Source organism: Arachis stenosperma, chromosome 7, assembly GCF_014773155.1.
Source record: "Arachis stenosperma cultivar V10309 chromosome 7, arast.V10309.gnm1.PFL2, whole genome shotgun sequence".
Classification (NCBI taxonomy): domain Eukaryota; kingdom Viridiplantae; phylum Streptophyta; class Magnoliopsida; order Fabales; family Fabaceae; genus Arachis; species Arachis stenosperma.
Genome location: NC_080383.1, coordinates 90,403,064 through 90,423,003, shown reverse-complemented (window position 1 = coordinate 90,423,003; position 19,940 = coordinate 90,403,064). Strand labels below are relative to the sequence as shown.

Here is a 19,940-nt window from a genome sequence, read left to right as displayed (position 1 = left end):
TTTAGACCAGTTCAAAAATTAATTTATCATTTTTTAAAAATCAATTTATTTAGTCTAATTTTAGTAAAAATAATATAATTTAATCAATTATATATGTTAAATTTTAATTATTAAAAAATATTTTTTTTAAAAAAAAATATTTTAAGCGTTTTTATCTAAATGACTCTCTTAACAAAATAACTATCATAAATTTTATATGATCAAATAACATTTATTACACAGAAAAATAAAAAAGCAATCATATAAGGCATAATCATCCAAGTTATGATGGGTATGACCACCGTCACTGCCTCCACCACTGCCACCAAGGTCGAGGAGAATAACTTTCTACCTACATTTGATTTCCAGGACTTTTTTGTTTTTTTGGTTAATTATTTCTAGAGCCTTTGATTCTGTATGGTGTAATAAATAAATAAGTAAATAAATCTCATATTAATATCTTAGGATTTTATATACCAATGTTTGTCTTGCTAGTATACTTTTGTGTGATGTGTGAACAGTGATTAGTTTCTTCTAGATTCACACTTGAAGCAAGTTCCACCACGTGTCGGTGGTGCTTCAGCCAAAGCATTTTCAATTTGACAGCATTCCTTTTATTATTGGCCTCACCAGCTTTATCCCTTGCTTTTCTTTAACAAAAATACTAATAATCTTGGGCATCAATATCCTCATAATATTCATCCCATAACTCATCATTGAGATAGTTACTGATGCTCATTTATAGAGTACAGCTAAAAAACTCTCCAAGCAACGAAAGATAACGACACAAACGTAGGACTTCGTGCCAACTCTATAATTTTGTTTATTTTTATATATTCTCTCTATCTCCGAATGGAACCCTGCTCTTTTTATAGCCTTTCCCAGTTCTGCTTCTCTTTCTGCTTTCACTAGACCGCCTTTGAATTGAAGATCAGATAAGGTTTCGGTTTCGGTTGTGACAACATGTTGGAAGGTAAAGCCTTGATAGAGGACACTGACATGCCAACCAAGATGCAGATCCAAGCTATGGCAGCTGCTTCTCAAGCTCTTGATCTCTATGATGTTGTTGATTGCAAATCCATTGCTGCCCACATAAAAAAGGTAACATCTTTCATTGTAAGAATGGTTCGTTTTGGTTGTTGTGATTGAATATTATTATTATTATTATTATTATTATTATTATGGTTTTGTTTGCAGGAGTTTGATACAAGATATGGAAGTGGATGGCAATGTGTGGTGGGTTCAAGTTTTGGGTGTTTCTTCACTCATTCCAAGGGTACTTTCATATACTTCACTCTGGAGACTCTTAATTTCCTTATCTTCAAAGGAGTTGCTTCTTCTTCTCCTCCTTCTACTCCTAGCTGATTAGTGCGGCAGTTTCTAGAAAGAGTGCACTTCTTTGTTTTGTGTCTTTCTTTTCTTCCTTCATTCCCTGTTTCACATGGAATGGAGAAGAAAAACAAGGCTTTTGTTATAAAGAAAATATAAGCAGTGTTTGATTATGTAAATATGATGAATAGTTTGCCTATTTAATGCTGACGCTTTTGTTAAGAGTAGGATACTGAATGATATAATGGAATTCTGGATATTCTTTAATTTGGCCCTTTATTTTTTTTCATCCCCACGTCCACATGTTTATCCGGTGTTAGACTTAGACGTGCTCATCTAAGATTAGATAAGAAACGGGGCATTTGTTGACTTGAGTCAACTGAATCAAAGGTGAAGGAATTCATGATGCTTGAAGGATCAAAGGATGAGAAAATTAGGAGGCTGAAATTAAAATCAGATTCTAAGAGGAACTCATAATCAAAGAGAAGATATTTTTGTTCGCCATGACGTGGACTGTTTATCGCTTTCCTTTCATAGATGAGGCTATCATATGTGTCTATCAACACTTTCGCTTTTTCCTTTAGAACTTTAAAGTCATGATATTCAATACTTAAACTCGCATAAAGTAAATACGCAGCTGGAATTTTTTTTTTTTTTACTTTCTAAATTTCATTTGAAAAAAAATTACTCTAAGCGTCCATATCATTTCTACTTGAACTAAGCATATCGCATATCCAATAATTACTCAAACTTAACAATCATAGTAGGAACTAGGAAGTACAAGCCATATCTTCCATAACACATATAATCTAATTTCGCGTTTCTAACAAGCTGTGACTGTGAGGATGTGACTCAAAGCAAAATGCACATCTTAGTATTGCGCGTTTCTCACTCGCTAGTCGCTACTACTGAGAGTACCCTCCAAGAATTTTCGCTGCGGAAGAAGTCATAGGGAAAGGGAAGTATCCTTCAAGTTCAAGTTCACAAACCCCAAATCATGCAACTTTTTATTGCAACAAAGAATGAAATATAAGGACAAAACTAAACTGATGCTAAATGAAACCATAAGCCAGTGTCAAGTTACTGGAGTCAAGAGTGGCTTATTCTGGAAGTGTGCCTCTAAGTTAGCAATGACAAGGTCTGCCATGGCATCGCAAGTTTCGACGGTGTCGCTTCCAATGTGAGGGACGAGGACGACATTGTCAAGCCTCAAGAGCTCCTCAGGTACATGTGGCTCATTCTCATACACATCAAGACCAGCCCCAGCAAGTCTTCCTTCCGTCAAGGCGGACACAAGTTCAGCTTCATCGACGTGTTGGCCTCTCCCAATGTTGATTAGAATTCCTTTTGGTCCCAATGCATCAATAACTTTACGATTCACGATGTGATGAGTTTCTTGAGTGAGGGCACACGCTACAATGAGTATTTGAGAGTTAGCTGCTAAATCAAGGATGTTAGAGTAGAACTTATACCCTGTGTCTGGTTTTTCGGACCTGGAGTGATAACTAACTGGGCACCCAAAAGCTGCGGCTCTTTTAGCTATTGCAGAACCAATCCTCCCAAGTCCAACAATTCCAACTGTTTTACCACTAAACTGAAATATCAAAGAGGCATCAACATTACTATGGTTTAATTGTAAGTCAATTTGGTTCCTCAAATTAGTTCTAAAAGATACAACAATAAATAGTTACATGTTACAAAAAAACCAGACCGATTCGAACTCCTAACATTTGTTTAAGCGAACTAATGAGCTAACCACTAGACCAAATAGTGAGTTAACCACTAGACCAACTCAACTTGGTTTAACTATTAGATAATTTGATATGATTGACTAAATATTAATCTTCAAGACAACTACATGTGAGTGTTCGTCCGGTATTAACCTATATTACTATTCTCATAAAGAAAAATGGCATTATTGACTGTTGAAGCATTATATCAAACACATGGAAGGCAAACCTTTGAAGTCAAATAAAAGTCTGATTTTGACCAGGAGTGGTTTCGGACAAAGGAATCACAAGCGCAGATTCTCCGGGAAACGGATAAGGCAAGGGCAATGGCGAGGTCGGCGACGTCGTCGGTGAGGACGTCGGGGGTGTTGGCGACGCGGATGCCTCTCTGCTTGCATTTGGGGAGGTCAATCTTGTCCAGTCCAACACTGTAAGTGCAGACAATCTCGAGCTTGGGGAGGGAGTCGATCATGGTGGCGTCAGCACCCAATTTGGTGTTGCCGATGAGTGCGCGAATGGAATTGGAGTGTGCTTTGGAGAAGGCGGCGAGGGAGGGGTAGTTCCAGAGCCTGAAGAGGTTGAAGCGTTTTGCCAGTTGCTCTTCCAGGTAGGGGTGCATTTGGTTCGTCATCACCACTCCCATGGATTCCATTCTAGCTACTTCCATCGTCGAGAGAGAGAGAGGCTTAGTCCCCCTTCTTAGCCAGTAAATCGCACTTAACCTAGATTCACTCACTAACCCTAGATTCACTCACTAAAATCAATTAATCGAATGGATCTATTTTAACTCTTTTTCATTTAATTTCCTTTTTTTAAAAACTCTAATTATATCCGGGCCCATAATCAATTAATCACACTTATTAATAATATGAGAAAATAAAATAGCCGAAATGAGTTCTCAATTCACTGCATGGATCATAGATGTACCAACATTCTCATACAAAACTGCAAGATTATTATTGCTTAAAATTTTCCAAGCAGATGTAAACAGTAAGGTTAATTACAAGACTGGAGTGGCAAGTGGTTTTGCGAGAAAGTGAGCTTCCAAGTTTGCAAGGACAAGATCCGCCATAGCAGTGCGAGTTTCGTCTGTGGCGCTTCCAATATGAGGCAAGAGCACAACATTGTCCAACCCTAACAGCTCTGGAGGCACATGAGGTTCATCGTGGAACACATCCAAGCCGGCCCCACCCAAGCGACCTTCCAGCAGTGCAGAAACCAGCTCAGCCTCATCAACATGCTTCCCTCGCCCAACATTGATTAGAACGCCCTTAGGACCAAGCGCGTTCATCACATCGCGGTTAATTATATGGTGCGTTTCTATGGTGAGGGAGCAAGCAACAACTAAAATGTCGCAGTTAGAGGCTAACTCAACAACACTTGGGTAGTATTTGTAACTACTACACTCTGTTTTAACTGTTCTTGAGTGGTAACATATCTTACAGTTAAAGGCCTCAGCTCTCTTCGCCACCGCCTTCCCTATCCTCCCCAATCCAAGAATGCCAACTGTCTTCCCAGAGAACTGCCAAACGGAATTAATAGTCAGTTTCGACTTTCGAGGAGTTAGTTATTGTTAGTTTGTTACCTTGGTGGTGAGAGGGTAGCTGCCTTGGTGCTTCCATTTTCCGCTTCTGACGAAGACATCGCACTGACACAGCCGCCTCAGGAGGGAGATAATCAAGGCCATTGCCACGTCAGCGGTCTCGTCGGTGATGACGTCAGGGGTGTTAGTCACCCGGATCCCTCTCTCGGCGCACTTTCTGAGATCGACCTTGTCAACGCCGACGCCGTAGCAGGACACGATCTCCAGCATTGGAAGCGCATCGATGAGCTTGGCGTCGGCGCCGTCCACAGAATTCACGACGACGGCGCGTATGGAAGCAGCGTGTTTCGTTCTGTCACGGAGGAGGTTGAATCGGGCTTGGAGGTGGTGCTCGAGGTAAGGGAAGGTTGGGTGAGGCACCAACACTCCGATTGATTCCATTTCCTCTTTCCTTGCGTTGACTCTGACTCGAAGGTTTTTCTTCAACTTTTGTCTCGTTTCTTTTACCTAAATTACTAAATTAGCATTGTACATTTAATTTTCTATTTTTAAAAAAAATGGTACACTTAATTCTAAAAGTTAATCTTTTATACTCCAACATTGTATATGCCTTAAAGGCTAAAAGAAGAGTACTAATCCTAGTATTAAATTAGTCATATAAAAGTCACCAAGAAAAAAATTAGTCATATAAAAATCTTGCTCTATATGTTGGCACAACGTCATTGTTAATTATTAAGTGAATTTAAGTCCATTTTAAAAATATCGAAAATTCTCGGTAAAAAAAAAAAATCATTTTTGTCCTTAGAAAATTTTCTTGCAGATGTTTTTTTTTTTGTGTGAAGTTTTTAGCCTTACTTTTATGAGAAATATAAATACGGTGACAGATATTATGACAAAGATGACGATAAAGTTATAACTTTCGCATGTGGAATTTTTTTCATTTTGAAAAGAGTTTAAGAACAATCTTAAATGGGACTGTACCTTTATTTAAGCAGTTCTTTGTTTTATTTATTTATTTTTATTTAATTTATTTCAATTACCAAAAAAAATAATAGTAATAAGAAAAAGAAAAGGAAGATGATGTTAAGAAAGGAGTAGAAACTATTTCAATTTTTTTCCACAAATAATATGTAATATATAAATTTTCATTAAAGTTTGATCAAGAAAAAAAAAAAAACTTTAAAAATTGTATAATGAAAAGTTACACTACAAATAGGCATAAAGTCAAAGCAAGGTGAGTTATAGTAAATCCATAATTTTATTCCAATTTGACTGGCTATTATATACTTGGATAGCTGTCTTTGACGGTCATTAATTACCATTGACCTCAAATTAGAAATTGAACTTCAACTAACTAACAACCACCCAACATCCCAAAATTACATAAAGCAAAAGATAATGCAAAATATTTTTAATTTGTGTATATGGCACTTAGACCTCTCCCATTTTGTTACAACATGCACCCCACGTTCCCAGAGCCAATCTCAAAAAAGAAAAACAAACACAAAAACCATCAAACAAATCACCTCCATTTCTAAAAAAAAAACTCAAGTAAAATAAGAAGTCCAATAATAATAATTCCATATTCCTGACTACTACTTGCTTTGGCGTCTCATCTGCAACTTCATCATTCCCTTCATCAAAAACTTCAATTTTCCTAGCTTGAGAAAGTTTCAAAAGAATTTTTTTCTTTTCAAAAAAACGAAAATGGTTCAAGAGCAAGAAGGTGGCTACAAGAACAAACTGTTCAATTTCAGAGGGATGTTTGATGGCGCAGGGAGGCATGCCAAGAGTCTGAGCGTTGACACCGGCGGCAGCAAAGAATCCCCGGCGGACACCGACGGCGCCGCTTCCTCAAGAAGTCAAGGATCAAAGCCTCTTAATGAGTCGGAGAAGATTGCTAATAAGCCAAAGGTATTGACCCCGGAGGAAACAGCACTCAAAGAAAGCATAGACGAGCTATTAAAAGGTCTGATCATGAATCCTTGTTGACTAATTCTATGTTAATTATTTTATTTATTCAGCATTATTATTCATGCATTCATGGTTGGTTTTAATTCAGACATGGAACAGATGAAGGAGAGGTTCTCCAAATTGCTGCTAGGTGAAGACATGTCCGGTGGAGGAAAAGGTGTTTCTTCTGCTTTGGCACTGTCAAATGCATTCACAAACCTTGCAGGTATGTATCAGTTTTCCTGCATGCCATGATGAATGTAATTTTTCCTAATTCAAATGGTTCTCTTTTGTCACTGCTTTATCAATATTTTTGTGAATTCATGCATGCAGCTTCTATTTTTGGTGAACAAAGACGACTAGAACCCATGCCCCCAGAAAGGAAAGCAAAATGGAGAAAAGAAATTGATTGGCTTCTATCTGTCACAGACTATGTTGTTGAAATGGTCCCTTCACAACAAGTAGGAAAGGATGGAACAATCATGGAGGTAATAAACTAATAATCCTCTTCAATTTTCCTGCCTCTATCTCCCCATCATTCTTCATACAATTTGCTATAACATTGAACCTTGTCTTTGATTGAACAGATCATGACCACAAAGCAGAGAACTGATCTCCACATGAACGTCCCCGCCTTGCGCAAACTCGATACAATGCTTATAGTAAGATCATATTTAAGTTTCATGGAACTGATGATGATTGCTAATTATTAATTATATCTAACAATTGGTGATGTACAGGATTGCCTTGATAACTTCAAAGAGCCACAAGAGTTCTTTTATGTTAAAAAAGATTCAGGAGGTGATGATAAAGATCCAAAGATGAAAAGCGATGAGAAGTGGTGGCTACCTACACCTAAGGTTCCCCCAGAAGGTCTATCAGACAATGCTAGGAGATTTTTGCAGTACCAAAAAGACTGTGTAAATCAGGTACTTAAGGCAGCCATGGCAATCAATGCTCAAGTTATAACAGAAATGGAGGTCCCTGAAAATTATATGGACTCCCTACCCAAGGTAATGGATACAAAAAGAAAAGAAGGAAGCTAGTGAAATATTAATATAGATTTTGATTTGTGTTCTGTTTGAAATTTGCAGAATGGAAGATCAAGTCTAGGAGACTCAATCTACAAGAGTATCACAGTTGAACATTTCGATCCTGATCAGCTCCTATCAACCATGGACTTATCTTCGGAACATAAAATCCTAGACCTCAAGAACAGAATTGAAGCATCCATAGTTATTTGGAAGCGGAAGATGCACCACAAAGATGGAAAGCCATCCTGGAGTTCTGCTGTGAGTTTGGAAAAAAGAGAACTCTTTGAAGAGAGAGCAGAAACCATCTTACTCCTCTTAAAGCATCGTTTCCCAGGCCTTCCTCAATCTTCATTGGAAATAAGCAAAATCCAATTCAACAGGGTAATTAACCCCATGCCATGTATCACTTCAGTTCTTATCTGCAAATATATACATACTTTAATTAATATCACATATATTTATCCCTTAAAATCATTTTGATATCACAATTTTGAACGAATCACTCAATTTTAAACTACCTAACAGGATGTGGGGTTGGCTGTTCTTGAGAGCTATTCAAGAATATTGGAAAGTTTGGCCTTCACAGTGCTGTCGAGAATAGATGATGTACTACAAGCAGATTTTCAAACCCAAATTCCGGCTAAAAAGTCAGGTAACAGAACCTCATCAAGACCCAGTCCTAGAGAAAAAGGTAATGGTGGAGACAATGGCCAAATGACCCTATTAGATTTCATGGGATGGGGAACTGATCAAGGCTCAGAAGGAAAAAAAGAAAAGGACCCTTTTGCTGCTTCAGATGACTTCTACAAAGACATTGACTCAAAGCATGAGCAGAAACTTCCAAACGTAAACACACACAAGAAGACATCTTATTTAGACAACTTGAATATTATGAGAAGTCCAACATCACGCCATTAGAGAGTTTAGGTGTTTATTGGGAGTTTTCATCGTTGTTTATACACGATTCTTTTACCATGTTCCGTTCTCTTGTACATAGGAAAGAGAATTAATGAATTATACAAAATTGATCATGTCCATGTGTGTAACAACACGTTTCCCTGACTCCAATTATCCTGTGTTTATCCAAGGATTTGTAGAGACTTGTAACTACTCTTGTGATGTATCAATCATTTGTATGGTTAGTTTCTTTATGATTTTTAATCTTTTTTATGACAGTTTCAATGTAGATATCAATTATTTTGTAGAAACAACAGAACACTGGTCAATGACTTAATTTGTATTTCGTAAAAGTATAATGCATTTTAATTTTTTAAAGTACTGCTTTACATAATTTTATTACAATACTTTGATTATATATAAGTCTAATTATCTTAATTTAAGAGTGGTTAAATATTTACTTTATCAATTTACTGACTTAAAAATTTGATTCATAATAAGTTATCTCTTTTCAATTGAAAAAATGAATGCCACAATTTGACCAAAAAAAAAAACATAATTCAAGTATTTAATATTTTGATGTTAAGATTTAAAAATACAAAATAATGATAATAAATTTAAAAATTATAATAAGAAAAAGAGAAAAAAACAAATTAGTCCCTCACCTTTTATCTCGCGGACATTTTAGTCCCTAATCATTGGAAAATACTTTTAAGTCCCTGACGTCTTTAGGTAGCGTTTGGTGAAGAGACAGAGACAGAAAGACTGAGACTGAGAGACAGAGACTAAGAGACAGGGATTGAAATAAATCTCAGTATTCTGTTTGGTACAAAATGGGAGACAGGAATTGAAACAAGAATGAAACTCTAATTTAATTTGCACAAAGGATAAAATTAGAATTAATTAATTAAAATGAAATTATTTTAGGTATAAAATGTTATTAAAGTTTTAGTCTCCATCTCTAAAAATTTCAGTCCCCTGTGTCCCTATTTTTTGAGATACTGAAATACTAAAATTTTAGAGACAGAGACAGAAATTTTAGTACCAGTCTCTGAACTAACAAATACAATACTGAATCTCAATCTCTCAGTCTCTGTCTCATACCTCAAAACAAACGCTACCTAAAAGTTGGACGGATCAATCTCTCCATTCATAAGCCACGGTCAGACCCAACGGAAAAAACTGACGTGACTCTCCTTCTACTTAACTGGCATCACAGCTTTCCATGTGGCACGTTAGTGGGATAAAACTTTTGAAAAATAGACACAGAAGTCCCTGTCGTTTAAAACAACGTCGTTTTGTGTGCTCCTTAATCCTCAAATTCATTTGGGTGGTTGGTTTAGATTAGTGGCTGATGGCGAGGAGAAGAGTTGTAGGTTTTTAGGAGTGGTTTGATGACAAACATTAAGCGTTGTTAACAAAACAAGCAGTTGCATGATTGATACTTGGTATAAATAACATGAAAAATTCATAAAACAAAATAAAAAAAAATTGAACTAGTGATAATTAGCAATGATACTACCAAAAAACCAAGCACATAAGGAATTAATAAAATGATAATTCTATACAGACCATACTCATTTTCTAGGATCTAAAAGCATCCTGACTCTTGTTTCGTTTCACCTATGAAGCTGCAGACACAGATAGATGTATATATTCAATCCAAATTCTCCTTAGCTTCCAATAGAATAACAAATAAAGCTTAATTAATTACCCAAGAGTATGGGTAGAAACGCATGCTATATTTGCCAACCCAACATTAACTAAAGGGAAGCCTATCAATATCATCATCAAATTCTAATAAAAGTCTATCTGATAATTATCTTATTATTTTGCTCATTAACTATCTTCGCATTGTAAACTTGTTCTGATATTTCTCAAAGTACAAGATAAGAGAGTGTTGACTGATTCCACAGACTCCATGGTTAACTTGGCTGTTGGAGATGCATTGGTGAGAATCTGAAATGCTATGGTGAACAAAGATCCTCCTTCTGTGTTCTTCTCTTCCTGTCTTGAAGTAATCACCATTGGCCTTGATTCCATCCCATCAGGAACAATCGAGAATCCCGACGGAAGTACGGCGAGATTGCTTGAATCGCAACCTGTCATCGCAGATTGAATGCCAGTGATGTCCACAGGAGCATACACCACCATGGATTCATAAGCATTGGTGCAGCAATCTTGCACTACCCACATACTATTTTCCTTCGATTTTATTGTCTGCAAAATCACATCAATTAATCCCACATCTTTGTTATTAGAGCCATCAATTTCATTCTATCTTGGTTAGAATCAGGGGCGGAGCTTAGTCGAGTCAATGGAGCTATAGTTTTCCAAATTTTTCATAAAACAATTAGTAGTACTTTTTAAAAAAATAAAATATAGTTCAGTTGGTTTAAATACTTTACTATAACTTAAAGTACTCACATTATATCATAGTAGTACTATGATTCAATTGTTGAAGATTTTAAATCACTAAAAATTTAAAGAGTACTATTATAAACTATTTTATAGTTTTTATCTATAGAATTATTTATTATCTTATTAGTAACAAATTTAAAGAATAATTATATTTATAAATTTTTTTAATATAAATATTATTGTTAAATTTTAATGTTAAATTGCTGATCCTCCAAAATTTTGTTTCAAGCTTCTTGACTGTTTAAAATGTTTGTGCTCGATGGCTACTTGTGATGTCTTTTATATAAAGATAATAGTTAAGAACCGTTAGATGATAATTTAAAAAAATATATCAAATAATTTAATAGTTTTTATCTATTATCTTCGCATTAAGACAATTTTAGGTGAGTGGTCACCATGTATTTGTATTGAAATGCTGCAAAACTTACTTGGATGGTTACCGCATTGCCGCGGTCTTGTCCTTTGGCCAAATTTGCAATGGACTGAACTGAGCCACCACTGGACATTATATCCCACTGTAACAATTATTATTATCATTCATTTAGCAACATAATTAAATTTTAATTACCCTTTCCAAAATTATTCAAGAAATCAAAAAAGAAAGAATTCCAAAGAATTAGAATGGTTGGTAGGTACCTCAGTGCGGCGAGTTTCGTCCCTCAAGAAATCAAATAAGACATTAGGAGAGACAGGTAACCACACAGAAGAAACAGCGCAGAGTATGAGTCCAAGAGGTTCACCAGGATCGTTCAAGTTCTTCCGTGAACTGATCCTAATATCTTCCCCAGTTTTACTTGTAATCTTGGTCCATGTGTGGAAGCTTGATGCACCAACTGCATGGCAGAAACCCCATGTCATTCTTTGTGCCAACTTCAGAATGCTTTTCCTCCCAGCCAATGTAGCAACACCTAATTAATAATCACCAACAATATCTTAACACCAATAATCAACTTGTAACATTAGTCAACATATATGTATCTCGATTATGCTACATGCACGTTAAAATTAACCACTAAGTCACCAGTATAAAATAATGTTAAAATATAAATATACATTGAAAATAAATTAAACTACGTATATATTTATACACAAATACATTAGTAACATAAAATAATGTTAAAATATAAATATACATTGAAAATAAATTAAACTACATATATATTTATACACAAATATATTGATAACTGATTTGGTGTGCAAATAGTATTTTTTATGTATATATATATTCGACTATGCTATATATACATTAAAATCAGTCACCAAAGTTAGCTATTAGTATAAAATATATATTAGAATATAAATATACATTGAAAATAAATTAAACTACGTATATATTTATACACAAATACATTAGTAGCTGATTTTAGTGTGCGAATAGTATATATATATATATATATATATATATATATATATATATATATTCAATTATACTATGTGTACATCAAAATCAATCACCAAAATTAGTTATTAGTATAAAATATATGTTAGAATATAAATAGATATTAAAAATAAATTAAACCACGTATATATTTATACACAATATATTGGTAGTTGATTTTGGTATGCGAATAGTATTTTTGATGTATATATATATTCGACGATCAAAATCAGTTACTAAAATTAGCTACTAGTATAAAATACATGTTGAAATACAAATACACATTAAAATTAAATTAAACCACTTATATATTGATATATAAATACATTGGTAGCTAATCTTATTATGCGAATAGTATTTTTGATGTATATATATATATATACACGATTATACTATGTATACATCAAAATCAATCACCAAAATTAATTATTAGTATAAAATACATGTTGAAAATAAATTCAACTACATATATTTATACACAAATATATTAGTGACCGATTTTAATAGTTATTTTTTGTGTACGAATAATATTTTTGATATACATGAGTTAGCTGTACTACATACCGGTTGAATCCTTCATGGGAACATTGGTTGCCATGAAGAAAACAAGACGCTCGCACTGAAGTTGGAGAGTGGAAATCCAGTGCCTTGCGCCAAAGGCCATGCCACTATTCACAATGGTCCTATACATTGTATGCACTGGACTCTTTTGGCATTCCAAGTGCTCCACCCATGTCACCTAATTAATAATATTAAATTATATATTTATTATTATTTCTATGATGATCGATGGTGGTAGCTAAGAGCTAACGGTGGCTGTGAGATTTAAAAATTCAGATTTATATAGTTTTAAAAGTGACTAGTCCTGTAATTATTTTGGGTTGACAAATGAATTAAATGCAAAAGTGTTCGTACCTTGCAATGACCATTTGACTTGTCCTCAATAATGCAACCTGATGGGCGTTTTCTACATTTCACGAGAGAGGCATCAATGTTGTCTTCTACTTTGTCAATGGATACATCAATGATAGCCCATTGTTCAGAACTCAACTGCTTTGAGTAGCGGACAAAATATACTTCTCTTGTGGGCACCATTGGTGTTAGCATTTGCACCTCAGCAAACATCTGTATATATATATGCAATTTTTAATTTAGACGTGGGAGGGGAAATGGTGTAGAAGCAGATATGGAGTGTATAGGTGTTTTACGTAATTGTGGTGTTAGGAACAAAAATTGGATCCTCTGAGTATCTCAAATTTTTTTAATTTTTTAAATATAAATCAGAGAATCCGATTACCTTCACCAAAATTTAAATTTTATCTTCCACACTAATTAAACTGTCCGATTAATAAACTTAATTTTTTTACAAAAAAATTAGATGATTTGATTTCTTCATTCCCATATCTACCCATATTTTCCACAATAATGTACAACACAAGTACTTCTGATATAAAAAAATGAGCCTATATGTATATGTGTGTGCACAAAAATTAATTTCATAGATTTATGTATAATGTATGATACACAGTTAAATCTTAGTGGCTTTAATTAGTTAGTATGTACTTAATTCCGTGGAGTAGGAAAGTCTCATTATTATTTGTCCACATGTTTGTTTGTTTGTTAGGGCTTCATTTCATCATTATTGATATCATGCATGCTTTGTCTTCTCCATCTTTAACTATATTTTGCATAAAGGGATGAAACCATATGTAGGGTTACATGCTCCAGTGTTCTTGGCACTTGTCCCACGGCAATGTTTTTGTTTTATGTGTTTTTCTTTTTATTTTTTTTTAAGAAAACAGAAAATTAAAATAATAAAATTTTGTTTTCTGATTTTACATCTTATTCTTTCATAAAATTCTGAAAATAAAAAATACTACAAATAATAAAATTTTAATTATGTTAAAATCATTTTCAAGAAAAAATGTTTGTGTCTTTTTTTTTGGTTATAATTGAAATATAAAAACAATTGTACAATAATAAATAGATAAAATATAAATAAATACATTGTCATTGTTATGTTAACTATGTTATGTGCATATTAAAATTAGTTACTAGTATAAAATATATATTAAAATATAAATATAAATTAAAAATAAATTAAATTATACTAATAATTAATTTTAATAGTTAATTTTAGTATACATATAGTATTTTTGTTGCTAGGTATGTATAGAAGAAGAAAGGTACACAAAGAGATATTCCAGCTGGAAGAGTTGGATGCAATAACTGATCAGATAAGGGTAAGTGCGAGAAATGGGGGCAAGAGTTACTACTAAATGAGTTAATGAGGTTCCAACTTTTGTATATTATCTTTAATTTGTAGGCCTTTATATGTCTTTAATCTTTATCAATATTTTGTGATATGTAAATGGAAAAAGTCACGAGCACTTGTCTTCCATATAGAAGATTATTATTAATAATAATCATAATAATGCATGGGTTAACTAAAGAAACATAATTTAAACAAGCAAACTCTTAATAAACACATGCAACTTTGATGAAGTTTATTAAACTACATCAAACTTACAACTCTAGGGTTAAAAACGTGTCAATGGAACGAAATATAAATCTGATAGGTAGCGAGGAACGTAACATTCTTTCTCTCGTGTTTCTCGTGGTTGGACCACTTGGAAAAATCATGCTGAACTGTTGCTTTCTAATTGTCAAAAATGAAAGTAACGACGCAAGAGGAGGTTGATAATTAAAAATTATTAAATAGTTTAATATGTGTGTCTAAATTGAGATATAACGGGTTTAAATTCATATGAGTTTTCTCCGAAAGTAATTATATTTGATAGAAGAAGTTTAATTGATTTCAGTGTGAGTAATAATTTAATCGCTAGATAATTATAATAATAATAAGCATCATTATTAGATTACCAGTTGCACTGCACCATTCCTGTTAGAACCTTCTCCGTTGCATATAACATCCACAGTCGCCGCCTTAGATATTAAACATGGAAACATTTCCTTCCACTGATTCTGCAAAATAAACAACCACCATAATAAAAATAGTAAAAAACGGTATTCATACACTAAATTTAACAACTAAAATTAATTATTAATGTATTTGTATATAAATATATGTAATTTATTTTTAATATGTATTTATATTATTGACTTTAATAGTTGATTTTAGTATACATGTATTATAGTTGAATAATAATGATATATAATGTATATATTATGTGCATGCAGCAATTCATTGGCCAGCGATAAACCCTTAAATAGAGTTCAGTAACTTGTCGGACTAAGGGATATTGTAGGAAACCAAAAAAATATATAATGTATATATTATGTATATATAAATAAATTTAAAAATGTTATTCGTACACTAGAATCAATTACTAAAATTAATTATTAATGTATTTATGTATAAATATCTGTGTGATTTAATTTATTTTTAGTGTGTATTTATATTCTAGAATAAATTATCATTTGTACTTATAAAAGATACGCACACTGACAAATGTACCTATATAAGAATAAAACGACAATTATATCCACAAAAGATAGGTTCCATGTGCCAAGAGTATATCCTAACGGACCAATTACGTAACTAACGTTTGGATACTCTTGGCACACAAAAGTCATCTTCTATAGTTACAATTGTCGTTTTATTGTACATTTGTATCTTTTAAGATATAAATGATAATTTTTTAAGATATAAATGATAATTTATTCTATATTCAGTAGCTTGATTTTTGTGGCATACCGCATCTAAGAAAGTTTGGAGAAGGCGTGGGAGATCAACAAAGACAAGGGCAGTGTCTCTTGAAGCTTCAATAATGGATCTCTTTGATGATGAAGGAGTAGTGTTAGTGTTGTTTGATGAAGAATTTTGAAGGGATGAGAAGTGTTTAATGTACTCATCGTAGTTGAGTATCTCACGGCCAGTCTCAACACTACGAAGCCACAAGGGTTCCCCCATTGTTGCCATGGTTATGAGCTCCTCCATAGCCTTGTTCACTGTATCCATTATCCTTGACTTGTCAACTCCGAAGATTCCAGTGTAAAAGTCCAACGAGCTTCTATTCTCTTGCTCATGTCCACCAGCAGCACCGGAAGAACATGAAGGAGACGTTGATCCACCACCACCTGATCCTCTGTATTTTCCTAAAGCTCCTCGAAGCTTCTCGATCTCAGCTTTGAGTTTGGCATTCTCAATGCGAAGCTGTTGTTCTTCAGTTGGAATGGCACCGTCTCTGGTACTAGTGGTTGCAACACCACAGTTGGGGCAACAAGCTTTGTTTATGGTCTCTCTCAACCCTTTGTTTTTCTCCTTTAGTTTCTCTATTTCCGTCTTCAACAATGAGTTTTCATGTCGCTCTTGTATTGCCTGGTGCAAAATTCAATATCTACTTGTAAGTTAAGCCAATTACTCCATATCGATTTCTTTATATCTTTATGTAAAGATGATAATTCATACTATAGGTGTTTATATTTTATAATAATTCAATTATCATCATGTGATTAATCATTGTAAATTGGGTTATGTTAGGTAACTAATAATTTTTTTGAATAATATGAATAACTACTAATCAAATAAAAACACACTACACCTCTAAATTATTCACCTAAATCTTAATATTAGAATAATCATTCGTATACTTAGTGAAATGAACATCCGATATATCTATTATTTACATTGTTTAATATTTTCATTATCTACCTATATTTTTTCTTGTAAATTATTCAAGTTTGTTAAAGAATTATTTTTAGGAAAGTCTAGGGGGCAGCAATTTTATCAAATTCTGGTCAACATGTAACCAACAAAGAAGAGTGAATCATTAGATGAAATTTCACACTAATTTCACACCATTAAAAATCTCATTAATGACTATTTAATGACTATAAATCCTAAAAGTTACTGACTCCTAACATTCCTCTTATTTTTATTAGCATTTCTATTTTGTTTAATAAAAAATATTATTCATACACAAACATCATGTATTAAAATTAATTACTAATATATTTATGAATAAATATATATATAATTTAATTTATTTTTAATATATATTTATATTTCAACCTATATTTTATTCTAACCACGAACTTTAATAAATATACACATAATATAGTTAATTTTAAGCGAATATAATTACATTTTGACTTTGTATTCACTCTTTTGAAAATAAAAGAACTAATTAGTTACATACCTTGATTTGGGTTCTGCGATTTTGGAACCAAAACTTGACTTGTCTTGGAGCAAGGCCTAGCTGCTTGCTAAGTTGTTGCCTCTGCTTTTCATCAGGATGTGGCGACTCTTTGAATAGCCTACATTATTATTATTAGCATATTCATATTCATTTAGATATTATATATGCCGAGTGGTCCAACACTCTGAGTTTAATAGTGTGTCAGATGGAAGAAAAAGAAAAAAAAAATCTGATATGAGTTTTGTAATGCAAACAAGATACTAATTGATTAATCAAGTTCAAGCAAAGCGGTGGAAAGAGGAGGAAAAAGTTCTATATATATATACAAAGAGGCTGAATTAAGCTATCAAACAAAGGAAACGAGCAAAAGTTGTTCAAAATTATAAATAGACTTTAGCCTTTAACAATCATGCGTCCTTTTTGTAACCATATGATGATATCAATAACTTTTTTTTTTCTTCTCATCATAATCGTGCCTAGCTAAGTAGTACGTACGGCCTAGCTAGCTAGCTAAAAGATATGTATATGCTGCTCTAAATTAATGTCTCCACTGGCAATGCAGGCATGCAAACAATTTAACTTAGTTTTGAAGGAAACGTTTCACTGGAAAATGGTAGTCATAATCCCTAATTAATTAATTAGTGATTACTTAATTAACAACACCTACCATGCACACACATACACATGTTCATCATGATCCCTTTTCGCTGTTTCTTTTTGGTCAATAATAAAATATGATATTAATCTCTGTATGCATATATATGCATGTAGAAAGACAGACAAAAAGACCAAAAAGTGCATGCAACAAAATTGATATATTATAGTGTATATGCTTAATATTGATGATCCATTATTTGAGATATATGATATTATAATATATACTAACGCTTCCATTTCTCTGATCTGCTCCGCGGTGTGCCTGTGATATTTCTTCCTCTTCTTCTTGTTCTTGTTCTTGTTATTGTTATTGTTATCATCACCGATAATATCTTCATCTTCATGCTCACCTTCTCCTTCAAAGTAGTCATCCTCTGATCTCGATCTAGTGGGGCCGGAGTTCTCGCTGCTGATATCCACCGTGTGACCGGCGCCTCCTCCTCCGCCGCTGCCTTCATCGCCGTCCTCCACTTCCATGTTGGAGGTTGCAGCCTCGCCCTCCGCCGCCGCCACCCCAGCATGCCGAAATATGCCAGCCTTACAGTGAATAATCAAAGATCGAATAAGCTGTATGTATATAGAATTGAAGCAAACATATATCAAATAATAATAATTGAAGAAGAAGAAGAAGAAGATTACTTACAAGGCTAAGGGAGAGAGCTGGGGAAGCGAAGAAGTCCTTGGCGTGAGAAGGGTGGTTGTTGTTGTTGTTGTTGTTGTTGGTGTTGGTGTTGGACATGTCCGCGGCCATTGAGAAGGTGGTTGTTGTTGTTGTTGTTGGATGGTGTGGTGAGGAATGGGTATGTTTTTTAAGGAGCAAAAATGGTTCTATCATCTTCTTTCTACCTTCTCTCTATTTCTTTCTGTGCAGAGAGTGAGTGAGAGAGAGAGAGAGAGAGAGACGTAGGGACTTGTGAATTTAAGAATATAAAACAAAGGAAGCAACTCGCTATGTAGATTTTAATTTAGAATATATTATATTATGTTTGTGGGGTATTATTATTAATAATAATAATAATAATAATAATAATAATAATAATAATAAAAGGGGGCTTGTGCAAAATGTGAGGATGATGAGGCTGGTAGGATTTTGACTGTTAGATGATGAAAGAAGAGAGAGAGAGAAGAGAGAGAGAAGAGCCAACTAACAATGAGCAGTTGAATTTATGGCTTCAACGGTTTGTTTAAGGAATCTTAAAGGAATGCCAGCTGACTCCATCTACTATATGGCTGCCTCTCTTCAAGCTCTTACTTTTCGGCTTAGGCTATTATATTTTATATACCTTAAAATTAACTATTAAAATTAATTATTAATATAAAAAGAAGTATTTATATAAAGATGTTTAAAATATTTTTTTATGATATTTTTTAATAATTAATATTTAACGTATATAATCGATCAAATTATATTATTTTTGTCAAAATTAGATAAAATAAATCAGTTTGATAAAAAAATTTATAAATCAAATCTTGAACCGATTTAAATTAATACTTTTTATAAAAATAACTATAATATTTCTATTATACAAAATGACTTAAAATATTTTTACTATATATTTTAAAATTTAAATTCTAATATTTCTCTTCTCTCTATGCAATTATAGAATTAGAATTTAAAATTTTTAAAATTAATATATATAATAAAAATATTTTAGTCATTTTTTATAATAAAAATATTATAGTCATTTTCTATATAAAAAAATATTAATTTAAATTAGGTCAAGATTTGATTTATCAAGTTTTTTGGTTAAATTGGTTTATTTGGTCTAATTTTGACAAAAATAACACAATTTGATCGATTATATAGATTAAATTTTAATTATTAAAAAATATATTTAAAAAAGATGTTTTAAGCGT

General features: G+C 33.2%; 4 protein-coding genes across 6 annotated transcripts; 2 read left to right on the top strand and 2 right to left on the bottom strand.

Annotated features, from left to right (window-relative positions):
- Window positions 1-641: 641 nt before the first annotated feature.
- On the top strand, window positions 642-1,573 carry LOC130941321 (dynein light chain 1, cytoplasmic-like). The gene is made up of 2 exons (XM_057869787.1): window positions 642-1,080; window positions 1,177-1,573. The coding sequence occupies exons 1-2, from the start codon at window positions 943-945 to the stop codon at window positions 1,342-1,344; spliced, it is 306 nt and encodes a 101-aa protein (XP_057725770.1). The 5' UTR covers window positions 642-942; the 3' UTR covers window positions 1,345-1,573.
- Window positions 1,574-2,039: 466 nt separating this feature from the next.
- Window positions 2,040-5,022, bottom strand: LOC130940120 (uncharacterized). Its single transcript, XM_057868169.1, has 4 exons — window positions 4,624-5,022; window positions 4,041-4,560; window positions 3,268-3,788; window positions 2,040-2,902 (listed from the first exon to the last, which is right to left on the bottom strand). Exons 1-4 carry the CDS (start codon window positions 5,020-5,022, stop codon window positions 2,384-2,386), a joined length of 1,959 nt encoding a protein of 652 aa, XP_057724152.1. The 3' UTR covers window positions 2,040-2,383.
- On the top strand, window positions 4,847-8,786 carry LOC130941319 (rop guanine nucleotide exchange factor 12). Of its 3 annotated transcripts, none has more exons than XM_057869786.1 (8): window positions 4,847-5,055; window positions 6,359-6,550; window positions 6,655-6,760; window positions 6,868-7,022; window positions 7,122-7,196; window positions 7,275-7,547; window positions 7,629-7,949; window positions 8,094-8,786. In XM_057869786.1, exons 3-8 carry the CDS (start codon window positions 6,655-6,657, stop codon window positions 8,484-8,486), a joined length of 1,323 nt encoding a protein of 440 aa, XP_057725769.1. In that variant the 5' UTR covers window positions 4,847-5,055; window positions 6,359-6,550; the 3' UTR covers window positions 8,487-8,786. The 3 variants fall into 3 exon arrangements, with proteins under 3 accessions (XP_057725769.1, XP_057725768.1, XP_057725767.1); XM_057869785.1 differs by having other exon boundaries at window positions 6,644-6,760; XM_057869784.1 differs by lacking the exon at window positions 4,847-5,055 and having other exon boundaries at window positions 6,051-6,550; window positions 6,644-6,760.
- A 1,218-nt stretch (window positions 8,787-10,004) lies between these two features.
- Window positions 10,005-18,957, bottom strand: LOC130941558 (homeobox-leucine zipper protein GLABRA 2). The gene is made up of 10 exons (XM_057870111.1): window positions 18,727-18,957; window positions 18,313-18,620; window positions 17,427-17,544; window positions 15,983-16,606; window positions 15,148-15,249; window positions 13,180-13,389; window positions 12,829-13,003; window positions 11,523-11,794; window positions 11,315-11,401; window positions 10,005-10,685 (listed from the first exon to the last, which is right to left on the bottom strand). Exons 1-10 carry the CDS (start codon window positions 18,916-18,918, stop codon window positions 10,305-10,307), a joined length of 2,469 nt encoding a protein of 822 aa, XP_057726094.1. The 5' UTR covers window positions 18,919-18,957; the 3' UTR covers window positions 10,005-10,304.
- Between the last annotated feature and the right edge of the window lie 983 nt (window positions 18,958-19,940).

What these genes read in the sequence shown, in the direction of transcription:
- LOC130941321 (XM_057869787.1), top strand. Translation starts at nt 943, where the DNA reads ATGTTGGAAGGTAAAGCCTTGATAGAGGACACTGACATGCCAACCAAG. An exon ending in TTGCTGCCCACATAAAAAAG is followed by an intron (nt 1,081 to 1,176) that starts GTAACATCTTTC and finishes TTTTGTTTGCAG; the next exon opens with GAGTTTGATACAAGATATGG.
- LOC130940120 (XM_057868169.1), bottom strand. Translation starts at nt 5,022, where the DNA reads ATGGAATCAATCGGAGTGTTGGTGCCTCACCCAACCTTCCCTTACCTC. An exon ending in GCTACCCTCTCACCACCAAG is followed by an intron (nt 4,561 to 4,623) that starts GTAACAAACTAA and finishes TCCGTTTGGCAG; the next exon opens with TTCTCTGGGAAGACAGTTGG. An exon ending in ACTTTTATTTGACTTCAAAG is followed by an intron (nt 2,903 to 3,267) that starts GTTTGCCTTCCA and finishes TTGATATTTCAG; the next exon opens with TTTAGTGGTAAAACAGTTGG.
- LOC130941319 (XM_057869784.1), top strand. Translation starts at nt 6,289, where the DNA reads ATGGTTCAAGAGCAAGAAGGTGGCTACAAGAACAAACTGTTCAATTTC. An exon ending in TGCATTCACAAACCTTGCAG is followed by an intron (nt 6,761 to 6,867) that starts GTATGTATCAGT and finishes TCATGCATGCAG; the next exon opens with CTTCTATTTTTGGTGAACAA. An exon ending in AACTCGATACAATGCTTATA is followed by an intron (nt 7,197 to 7,274) that starts GTAAGATCATAT and finishes GGTGATGTACAG; the next exon opens with GATTGCCTTGATAACTTCAA.
- LOC130941558 (XM_057870111.1), bottom strand. Translation starts at nt 18,918, where the DNA reads ATGATAGAACCATTTTTGCTCCTTAAAAAACATACCCATTCCTCACCA. An exon ending in AGTCAAATGGTCATTGCAAG is followed by an intron (nt 13,004 to 13,179) that starts GTACGAACACTT and finishes ATTATTAATTAG; the next exon opens with GTGACATGGGTGGAGCACTT. An exon ending in GCAATGCGGTAACCATCCAA is followed by an intron (nt 10,686 to 11,314) that starts GTAAGTTTTGCA and finishes GTGATTTTGCAG; the next exon opens with ACAATAAAATCGAAGGAAAA.